This window comes from Vidua chalybeata, chromosome 1, assembly GCF_026979565.1.
Source record: "Vidua chalybeata isolate OUT-0048 chromosome 1, bVidCha1 merged haplotype, whole genome shotgun sequence".
NCBI classification, from domain to species: Eukaryota; Metazoa; Chordata; class Aves; order Passeriformes; family Viduidae; genus Vidua; species Vidua chalybeata.
In genome coordinates, this window is record NC_071530.1 from 31950424 (window position 1) to 31962591 (window position 12168).

At 36.6% G+C, this 12168-nt stretch overlaps 1 protein-coding gene across 8 annotated transcripts in view; it reads right to left on the reverse strand.

The window, feature by feature from the left end:
- The window catches only part of HYCC1 (hyccin PI4KA lipid kinase complex subunit 1), a 46386-nt gene that overhangs the window by 15908 nt on the left and 18310 nt on the right, over positions 1–12168 (reverse strand). For all 8 annotated transcript variants that reach the window (XM_053967952.1, XM_053967940.1, XM_053967938.1 and 5 more), the window contains 7 exons: positions 10834–10913; positions 9864–9965; positions 5995–6174; positions 3106–3186; positions 2446–2561; positions 2024–2119; positions 264–380 (listed from right to left, as the gene is read on the reverse strand). In XM_053967952.1, the coding sequence (XP_053823927.1) occupies positions 264–380; positions 2024–2119; positions 2446–2561; positions 3106–3186; positions 5995–6174; positions 9864–9965; positions 10834–10884 (743 nt within the window). In that variant the 5' untranslated portion in view covers positions 10885–10913. The remainder of the gene's footprint in view (positions 1–263; positions 381–2023; positions 2120–2445; positions 2562–3105; positions 3187–5994; positions 6175–9863; positions 9966–10833; positions 10914–12168) is intronic.

The window sequence follows — 12168 nt, forward strand, 5'->3', positions numbered from 1 at the left end:
GAAAAGGCTTTTTACAGTATTTTCTTCCCATCAGCAGTTACACCTCCCACATGCTGCTCCACCAATCTTTCCCCAGTATGACACAGGTAACTTCATCCAACTACTTGGAGAACTGTCTCTTCCCAAGGACCCCTTATTGCTACACGCATCTGCCCATAGAAAATGAAATGCCTCCAAGGCAGCATGTCTGAACAAGTACACAAATTAGGCTGGCATTTCTCTATTTTGTCTGCCTATTAGGGGAAAAAAAAAAATCGACTTACAAGGCATAATAGATCCCTGTTAGCATTTGCACCATGAATTCAGATGAAACTGGAATCCTACTGCTGACTCCCTTGTACTTTCTCACTTGTTGGCGAGGATATCCACAGACACAAATTCTAAAGAAATCATACATTTGTCATTAGTAAATAATGTGGAACCACCTTTGTAGTTTATAGACTTTCAACACTTCACCAGTAGTGACCAGTTTTTAGAAGCCCTGAGTTACTTCTTCTAAAAATGCAAGAATGACATCCAAGTAAGATAACATTCTGATGAAGAGAGACTTAGTAGCTGCTCAGATGCAAAAAATCTGGATTTACAACTTGAGACCAGCACAACCTATTTTGTGCCGTAATTTTCACATTTACAATCCATATTTGTCATTTAAGAAAGTGATAAAAATTGAATTAGATTTACTGGAAGAAAACACATTCATTGTAGATTTTAAAGAAAACCCCCTGAATTCCCCACTGCTCAAACCAATTAAAGGAGTTATTCTAAATATCCAAATAGCAGAATAGAGATTTCACCACATCCAAACAGGACACTGAAAGATATTCAGGGCTTCTGACACATATTCCTTGTATTCTAGCATGCTGTCTATTCTAAATTACTGTCAGGGTAAGATTTTCAGTAAGCAGAGAAACAAATGACAAAACCAGTCAGGAATAAAGAACAATGAAAGAAGTTAAATTGTATAGCATTAAATAATTCAGTAACCAGACATTCAACATTTTGAAGTAGAAAGACTTGCTTGCATCTACTGGTAACTTGCTTGGGGTTCTTTTGTATGTTTTAAAAATTATTTATTCCAAATACAATCAAAACCTAATCAAGCAGAATAAGCAACATCAGTCTCCTTTCCACAATCCTTAGCTTCTAAGCATTTTTACCTCATACATTAAAGCAGTTTATCTAACAAAGATCTTGTAATTACTCTTGTAAATATTGCCAAGTGCTTCAAACTCCAAAGTCTCTTGCCTCCTTTGAAGAAAAGGCAATCTTACAGGCATCCATTATCATGCTTTAGTTGTGAGAGAAGCCTAGGAACTATCCTAGAGAAAAGTTGCTGCAGGTGACTTCCTGGTCTCTTGGGTTTCCTGGGTTAAGGAGAGCATTCTAATTTTTCCCTTAACATACAGTCCACTTTTGAAAATCCAGAGACAAACATGTTTACTACCCATTTCTCTTCTTTGAAACAAGATACTGATCAAAAAATATACACTGTAATTAAAGCTGAGGTAGGCTTTGTTTTGAGGTCAGGAGGGACATGTTGCCATTGTTATTTTGGTTTTTTGAAGAAACAGCTGATTTTGGAAATGCTCAATGTATCCATAAAAATGGATGTATGTCTAGTTTCAACACCTGCTATAATTACAAGAAAGTTTAAACGTGCACAGCATCCGAATTTATTTATTTCTGTGATGCAAAATATACCGCACTTCTAAAAGACACTTCTGGTTTTCTGTAGTTAACACAACTACAACACCTGTTATTTAAACAAACAGTTCTCTTTGACTTCTCCTCTTAAAGGAGGAGCTTAACCTGCATATAAGCCAGGTTATTGTTCCCCATTTTGAGATCTCAACCCAAAGTTATATAAGAGACACTTAAAAGCAAATAATGTAGCTGTAAACACCTATGAGAAGAAGTCAAGTTTAAAAGTGGCCTTTAGGAACTCAAAGCTTGTTTTTATAAAAACTGACTGCACTTCAGTTTGGTAATGCCATTTCAAGAGTAGACAACCTTCAGAAATTACCTTGAAGAAATTTGACACAATGACTGAAGAGACATTGCAGGCATGTAGCTTAAGGCAGCATTGTAACAGAGCAGAAGGAAAGTCAGCACTTCAAACCTGGGATTTGAAAGAAACATTGGAATTCCATTACCAACTTTATTTTTTAAAAGTAAACAAATTTACAGGGAAGTTTTAAAGAATTATTTGAACAGATCTGGCATTGTATTTCAATTTAATCAACAACTGAGTAAGCTTTTCCTCTACATGTAGTAATATGGCCTGCTGATCTTTCTGCATCTACATTTACATGTAGAAAAAAAAAAAAAAAAACACATGACGAAACACAACATACACCTATCCCCCTTCAGTCTGCAACTATACTAAAAATTAGAAGCTCAGATCCATTAGAGACTCTCAAGCAAAATCCCACGATACAATTTCACCTGTTCTGGGCTGTCAGCATCTCCCTCTGAGGATGAGGTCCACTGTACACAACCCTGGACAAACCGTGCTGAGACAAAGCTCCTTCAGTGAGAGCCATGGAGCCAATGCTGGAAGGCTGAAGGAAAAAAGGGTCATTCAGAGCATGTCCACCTCAAATCTTGCAATAATGCAAGTGAAAATAGCCAGCAATAAGCATCACCATATTTATATATGAATTTTCAACAGGCTTAATGTTATCTGACTGTTCAGATGTTATCTGTTCATCTTACACCAAATAAGGCAGATGGCTTCAGAAAAGAAAAGAAAAAAAAATACATAGTTGCCGCGTGGATATTATGCAATTATGACTATTCCACCTTGAAAAAGCCTCAGAGACCAATTAGCAGTATTCAGAAATCTCAGAAGTATGTTCCTATGTCATCATACAACATGTTAAAATTACTCTTCACTTTTGCTCTTAACGAACACACCCCCACAGCATATAGAGCATTTGAAAGACCCCATCGGATGCTCTCATTGGTTTGAACTCCATGGCCCTTCAGGTTCTGGCCAGTGAGATGCCTGCAGCCTGGGGAGATATTTGGTTGGCAAAGACCCCTGACAATCACGGTAACACTGCCCTTCCCAATCGGGAATTTCACTTCGTAGGTGCCACTTACTTCATGATAGACCGAAGGTTTGGACAAAGATGGAATTGTGAAACTCAGCACTTTGTTATGTCCCTCTTTGTCAACTATCTCCTAAAAAAGACAAGAAGATATCAATGATTACACTGTACTATAGAAAACAGACATCCTATGGTGTTAAATACTATTTATTATAGGGACTGATAGGGGTACTATAACAATCCAAGTTGCAAGCTCAAGCTAGAAATTATCTCTCTTGCTTTTTCTCACCACACATTTTGTTTGTTTATGAAAACTCTTCAAATAACTTGGCCACGGTCACATTCATTTGCATATATAACCCACATTAAAAACACTAAGAGGAAACATCATGTTTAAAACAGCATCAGCTTTTTTTAATTATACACAATTTGCTAATTGTGAATGATCAATAATTCTGTTCTGAAAACTATTAACCATCAAGTAAGCACTCAACAAGTAATTTGTTTTGGAAATATTACAGCTCTGGAATGACTGCAGCCTCATATGGTTTGACAGCAGCAGATCACAACATTTGCAAAAGCCTAAGTCTGATAACTCACTCTATGGAATTAAAGGAAGCATGGATGCAAAGCTTTAGAGAAGCTGCTTTCCTGAAAGATACCACCACAGCAGTAGCTGGCAGACTTCTTGCTCCTCTAAGTTAACAGAAGACTAATGGATAAGGCAAAACAAGATGTGGTTTTGTACCACAGAAGAGCACTGGAGTATTTCAAATAAAAATTTTTTAAAGAACCAAAGCAGACTTGACCAAAACAAACACCACACACTAGATTTTATTTTTCTCTTTTCTAAATTGCAGCAGCTGATTTCATATATCCAGAAGTAATAATTAGAGAGAAGTTTCAGCATCTCCTAACACCCATGTGTTAGAAGGCAGAAGGTCTAACTTCACATAGTAATTATTAAAACTCCTGTCTTAAAATAAAACATGAAGCAGTAAAGGAAGACTGAAAAGGATCAAAAGGGCACACAGAGCTGCTCCTTCTGAAAAGCTGCACATCTCCTCCACTCTCCACATAAACCACTGATACTTTAATTTTTAATATTGCTCCTGGATCAATGTGGAAAAGATGTTCCTCAATATATAGGAGAAAGGGAAAGAAAATGGCCACATCCAAACTTCTAAATTCTAAAAATATTCTTATTTGTATTCTTCATTATAATCAGATTCGTAACTAAGTTTCAGGAGTACATTTCAGAATGTATTTGTAGTGTCTCATGTGTATTAAAGTGTATGAAGTGTATTTAAAAAAACCCTGATAACTACAGCTAGGAAAGCAAAAAATTTCAGCTGCATGCACTACCACTGTACATCCCTAAGCTGAAGGCAGAACAACCCAGTTCATGATCTCAAGGTTCAGCCACAATAATTCCACATGCCTCACAATGTAGCCAATTTAAAATTATTCTGAGCAATATTTTTCATTTTCCTTCAGTAAGAAACTGCAGGACTCCTACTGAACATGTTAAGTTTGCAAGAGTCCACTGTACACATTTACATAGGAATTACTTTTATATTAAACTTTGTATTTCCTCTTGGTTTTGAAAACAAAGTAGTTAGTTAAAGAGAAAATAAGTATCTAAGCAGGTCACCTATTACCTTTTCAACCTATATACTAAAGAACAATACCATCTTGATTTATGCAACACCAACAGCAGGGAAGAAGTCAGTGAGTACCGTGGCACTGTTTTAACATAAGCATTCCTTATGTCGTAAAGCAAAATGGGGAAGAAGTTCCCAAAAGTCATGCTGATCTACAGCTTCCTAGAGAAGCTTGCTGTGAAATTCTTATGACCCCAGGCAGCTGGAGATGGAAAGCCAAGTTACTAATTGAGAAAGAAACTGTTCTCAGCTAAGAGAGGATGTTACCAGACTGGTTTCAAGATTAACTGTAAATGTAATCTCTTCTGGGAGAAAAACAGGTGATTACAGCCACATCCATGAACCACCTTAAATTACTCCATCACGGATAAAAAGGAGTGAATTGCCTTAAGGCATAAGATAAGACCAAATGCTTTTCAGGAATGTTCTTCTTGTCAGATACAACTAAGCATACAGAAAAGGAAGAAAGCTTGTACTCCACCTCAAGAGGAGTGGAACATAAGGGCTCAGGTCTTTTAAATTAGACTCCTGGGTGAAAAAGACATTTCCACCTGCTTGGTGAAGACACCTACGATTATTTCTATGAGAAGGATAGCAGCTGCCTTCTCCAGATTTTCAGATGAAGAGAGTTGAAGTTCATCAATATTTTGCTTCACAAAAAGCCTTCCTAAAACAACCAGAACAAACTACACAGACAAGACTCCCAAGAGACATAATAAAGCACTAAGTATTTAAAAATAGCCATAAAAAGATTAAAACATGGTGCTTTTAAGGGTTCCTTATTAATTCTGTAATTCAAAGCAGAGATACAGCAACCAACAGGATATTTTCATAAAAAGTATTTTTAAAATGTCACGGTTATTTCAAAATGGACACCTTTAATTTCTCAAAGCTAAGCAAGCTGTTCAGCAGTCAAGTATTAGTTGAAAGGATTTTTTTTGTGGTTTTAGTCCAGATAGTCAAAATACAGGCAACAATTTCAAAAGCAGTGCCTCAAAAAGTTCTCAAGCAGAATGTGATTTAATCACCAAGAAATGGTGATTAATCACCAAGATTTAATGTGATTTAATCACCAAGAAACGGTGACCACCAAGAAATGAGAGTTTAATACCAAGAAATACGTAACAAAATATTCAAGAAGCACACAAAGAGCAGAGAAAGTATTGACTAAAGTATGAAAGTTCATGTTGCAGATTTCTGAGAGACATGGATTTCAAGAGTTGCGACTGAAATAATCACTTCATTTTAATTCCAAAATAAAATGTTGAAATACAAACCAAGTTATAAACTCCTAGGAGAAGAGCCTCTATGCATCCACTGCTCTGCAAATCTCTGCTGGCTGAGACAGCAAGATAGCACCACATCAATTCTGGCAGAAACTGCAGCGTAAACCGTAGCAATTGTTCCTCACCACTGCGGTAGAACTCAAAGAGCTGGTGGCAAACTGGCTCCAGAAGCTGAAATACAAGTTACAATCATGAATGAATAAAACATTACAAAAATCTGCAACTTTGTCTGGATCAACCCTGTAGTCAAAACTGTAAACTGATAAAAATTTTAGTTATCAGGGCATGACTGACACAGTAACTGCTCAAGTCACCTTACACACTTCCATGCCTGTAACATACTTCTGGATGATAAAAGTAGAGCAATTCATCCTAAGTGAATAAAAAAATTCTAACAGCTGCTTTGCCTTGTTTTTGGCTCACTTCCTCCAGCCTCAAAGGCAAAAAATAGAGGATAGTTATCACATACCTCATACCTCTCAATATCTCTAATATACAGGCAAAGTACCTGAACAAAAGGTCTTGTTATTCTACAACTCTAACAGCATACACAAAATGAAGCTAGAAGCTTTACCCACCTAGTGAGAAGAGCTGTATAACACTTAAATTCCAAGTATTACAAAAACTTAATACACAATAGAATTAAGTTTATTTTCCCACTCTCATTACAATCTTCTAGAAGCTTCAATGTATTTGTAGACTTGAGACAGAAATGGGAAGCCTCAAGAGTAATTTTAGAATCAAATTTGTTAAGCTGATACAAATGGATGTAAAACACTGAACTGGAAGTAATACACTAAGCTAGATCAAGTTAAAAAAAGATTTTAAAACAATGAAACTATCAGCCTGCCTGTGTTCCTGGATTTAATGTGCCTGCTTGTGCTACCACCTACCTCTGATATAAGGATGAAATACTGTGTTAACTACCACCTGTCAATGTATGGAAATTAGGAGATTTCCTAATTTTCTTCAATTAGAAAATATTGTCAAAAAGCGCAGGCACTTTCAAAGTCAGCTGAACTATTAAATTCAGTTCTGCTATTTGTGTAGATCACAGCTTCAGTTTTAGTAGACAAAGTTTTCAAAAAAATAAGAAAGCCAATTCTATATTCATCCCTTCATTGAAGCAAAGGAGGCAAAATCACCAGGGAGACCACGCTAGAAATATACCTGCTTGCTTTCCTAACCTTTTCCTCCTGAACATGAAAAAAAACGTCAAGTCAACCTTCCTTACCTCCCAAAGTTACTTCTGAAACGGAAAGACCTTAGCAGATTCGAGTTCTTTTTTAAGAAGTAATCTGGCACAATCTGATCCATTCTAAAAAAGAGGAACTTTCAGCTTCTTAGAGATATTAGCTTCACTTTGGAAAAATCATCCCTGTAAAATCTACAGTAAAGGCAAAAAAGCCACACCAAGCTAAACTAGTAATCAGTTTTAAGAGCAGTACAGCGAAGATCGTTCTAGAAAACCTTACCAGCAGAACTGTGTTCCATATTCAGCTTATATTTTCACACAATTCGCATCCTTCCCGTAATGAAGTTTCAGCTCTGAATGATGCGCTTGAACTTTAAAAGGCCCATAAATAGCTGTGACAGGTATCCATGTTTACATCGTTATCTCACTTGAGACAGCTTTGTATCAGCACATTTAAATGCATCATCAGTACAAAACCAGATTTTCTTCCTCAAAATGCCACCACATGCTACAACCTAATATCAAAAAGCACTAATGACTGTGGCTGTTTCAAGATATCGTTTTGAACTTAACAAAGAACTAGACTGAGACATTTTTTCATGCTGGAACAGAAGAATGTCCAAGCAATTTCATCCCTCTTCCTTTTAAACTGCACCCAAGTGTGTCAGACACTCCAAACACTTGCTATTTCCTAATGCATGTGCCTGTTTGCATGCTCCTATCTACAAAGACAGCAAGAGTATTTTAAGTAAAAAGCAAAATAACTTCAACCTTAAAAAAAAAAAAAAATCCATCACATATTTATTCAATTATTTTTGACCACTGGAAGTCTTTAGTGAATTTTAAGTCCTTTAAATCTACACATCTTCTGGACTCTCCTTTCACTGAACTACATTTTTCACCTAGCAAGTGGCCCAGGAACCTCAAAAGTAACTAACAAAGTCTTTACTAATACAGCTACTATGAAGTGGATGTTAAACAAGTAGTCCATTTATCTTATAAATGGCTAATTAATTTTTTGGAAAAGTAAACGAAAACAACCTATATAAAAAGCAAACATGAATCAGCAGGAAAATGCAGTTGCAGATGCCAATACCCATGATTACTTTTCAAATGCTTAAAAAAACCCACATCCATCCTTCAAAACAAGATTAATCACAATTTTACATTACTGATAATTATTATAAGCACATATATTCAAAGGTGTACAGATGGGGTTGTTTGCCCATTTTTAAACTCTGCAGTATTTGTAGCAGAGTGCAAATCATGCGAGTGCTTCCCCTTTGCATTACACCCGTGAGATAAGAGCAGACAGCACATACCCTCCACAGTACAGCAAGCTGACATTGCACAATGCAGCTAACAGATCTCAGAGAACAGCTAAAAGATATTACTTTTCTATTTAACTGCTGGTTTGTAATTATTTTTACAATGTGGAAAGCTCCAAGTAGCCTCTCCCACAAAGCAACAGCTACTTGGAGAACAGTCCAAAAAAGATTTTAGGACTTTTTCCTCAAGGCAGCACAACACTCAGTGTCAGCACTAGCTTTTCATTTCAATTCTAAGTCCCACTAACAGGGAAATCTTCAATACCTTGCCCCTGGAATTATCCCAACAACCTTTTCAACCAAAAGTTGCAGCAGCACCCTGCTACTAAGGCCCCTGAGAAACCTAGTGATAGTCAGAAATAGTAAGAAATCAAAGAACTTATGAAAGTATTAATTAGGCTATCAACAGGGAGACTCATCAGATTAATTTACATTTTGATATGAATTCTGAAGACCAGACAGGCTTGACTCAGTAGCTGGAATGACTCAGAATGCTCTTCTGAGCAACAAATTAAAATTACATTTGTTCTTTGCTGGACAACCTGAGAGTTTCACTATCAGCATTCTCTTTAAAAGCATATACACTGAAAGCATTTTATCTTCTGGCCTTTAGTACTGGTGTAATCTCAAACTTGGGGAAGATGCCTTATTTCTGGGTCTTTTCAGAGGAATTAAGGATTTGGTGCAATATTAAAATAATGCACAAAAGGATTTCTGGATGGTACAAGGCAGTTAACAACACACAATTAAACCCAGATCAGGATGTTCTGAACATACCTGGACATTTTAAAACAAGGGCAGTTATGGGATACAGAACCTTCTTAGTACAGGTACTGAGGAAACCTGCCCCTCTTCCCCACAATTTTTTTTCATATTTTGCCCTCATTTCAGTAAGGGTACTTCCACTGTATAAATACATGTGTTTTTATCATATGCATTTCAAACAACAAAAAACCTAAAACCTAAGCAACAATTTAAAAAGGATGGCTAACCTAACTTTGTTCTCTTGCATTGTAATAGACAAGCTTCTGACACCAAGAGATTCACATTCAAGTGATAATTACAGAAAGAATTCTGTCAAACACAAACATCTTTTCAATTCCTTAATGCATTTCATGATTCTATATCCAAGCCCTGAAGCCCATGAATGTGACCTACAAGCTTAACTATGATCAGTAGGTTACAAAACCTGCAATATTTTTTCCATGATAGTATGTCATTGCTAAGAACAAACTTTTTGAAGGAGACTTTTCATTAATTACCTAGCATGCAAGGTCTCGGTTTCATTCTGCCAGTGTTACGCCAAACATTTTGGGTGAGGGATCCAAAATACTCACTTCACTCTGTGGCTCCTGAATTACTTTGTAAAGAGATGAAATCAAAGCCGTCTTGTCTTTCAAGCTGGTAGCATAGCTGGATATGGATGCTTCTGGCAGTGTCTGAAATAAAAAATATTATAACCAGTTTCTATCATTAAACTGTAACAGCTATTTCAACAAACAATTTTCCATTACAAGTCACTATTTATCAGAGTGTACTATAAACTAAACCTTGTTTCACAAAGAAATCCTCACATTTTCAGACCCTTGCCAGAAGACACACTGCACTCTATCACTCTGCAATTCCATACGGAATGTAACAACAACAGATAGGAAATTGATTAAAAAAAAGTTATAAAAATGCAACCGCCCCTGAAATTTCACTGTGAGATGTCAGTCCCGTGAAACTTTTACAGTTTGGTTCAGATCCATACTTTAAGGAGTTCTCAAGACCAACTGTACACAGGTAGTGAACATTATTACCAGATACAGTATTACTATGGAAAAACACAAATTCCAGTTAATGCAAATTCCAGCTCTTCTCTAACACTAAAGATATTTTCTGCCACTACTTAAGAAGGTAAAAATCTAATGTTTTTAACAATTCTTTTAGAAAATGTACATTTAAATGTACCTAAGTCTTATAGTAATTCTTATCTCCAATCCTTCAAAGGACTTCACTCTACAGACAGGAAAAGATATTTCCAGTGTACCTAAGCAGACCAGGAGCAAAACCTACAGTCATGTCTGGTACTCAAACCAATAAAATCATTCATTTATGATATACATTTTCTCTGCTCTCCGTCAGGAAGTATGTAGCCCCAAAGAGGCAAGGAAAAAATTCCTTTCAAGTAGACATTTGTATTTATCACATGATCTCAGCAAAACCTAAGGTTACCATCTTTCTTTTTCTACAGGATGCAAGCACTCCTGCATACCTCACCAGCAGATTCAAACACTTCTGGCTAAATATCAGAGAGTGTATTACCTTGAACTCTGATAACCACTCCTCCACAACCCCAGTATCCACAGCTAACATCTTCCAACATCTGCTTCAAAACCTTCAGCCTGAAAGAATAAGCAAACAGAGTTTGTGAATACTCCAGTCACTGCATTAAGTCAATGATGAAAATTAAGCCTCTGTGAATATTTAAAGAATCTTATCATGCTTTTACTTGTTAACATTTTACATGCTGACATTACTTTGAACTTTTGTTGTACCTCACTTATGCACGCTGCTGGAAGCATTAAGCACAGGAGTCTTCACATACAGCAGTTTAATATATTCCAACTATGTATTGCGTGGGAAGTAAGTCAAAGATTTTCAGAAATGGCATTCTGAAAACAGAAAATATTACCTCCTCAAATTCAATTTATTTTTCAGCTTGCAAGACTCGAGAGGAAACTGTATGGACTCACTGAAGAGAAACAACTGTTTAGGTTTTTCCAAATCAACTGCTATTGCCAGCTTGGAAAAGGTCACTGAAATAAAGGCGGATGGAAAACCTTTCAGTCCTCCCCCACCATGGCAACTGCAAGACAATGAGCCTGCTGCCATGGAGCCTAAGAGACTCCCCAGCCCAACATTCTGCCCAGTCTCAGACAGACAGAGGTCATCAGCAATAGGACTTTAACACGGGAGATGCAGAATGGCTACTGAAATTAAATTCTGATTTCTCTTCAATTTTGAGAAACCACTTAAAAACAACTGTTGCTTCAAGCAGCTTATTCTGACACAAAAGACCCAATATATCATTAAGATATAAAACTACTAGAAGTTAAAAAAGCATGCTGTTAGCTTATCCAAATTGTGCCCATGGATTTCAACCAGTGACACAATTAAATATTCATCTGAGGGGAAAATTAACACCATCTTGGTGAAATGTTCAGTCATGGAAGATATCCCATCAAGTTTTACTTTGCCAGTTTAAAATTAGTTTTGAAGTACTGATATCCAACGATGGGTTTGTCCAGGAAAAGACAAGGAAAAAAATGCGAGGTAAGAATTCCCTTTTATAACACAAATACAAGTATTTTATTCTGAAATTCAGATTGTAGTAGAGCATATACGGACTATATACAGTATATTTTAAGAAGCCTGAAGGGAGAAGAACCAAGTATGATATTAGCAAGAGCTCACTATAACCCTCCATAGCAGGGGGCGTGGGGAAAGCCCAAACTTAAATAAGGCTTTAAGTAGTGACCAAGATATTTCAATGCACAGACAGGGTTGCGAGGAAATTACTATTCAGACATGAATGACAAAAGGAATAAAATTGAACAGGCTGTCCAGCAATCTCATTTTCAGAATCATTTTAAATAC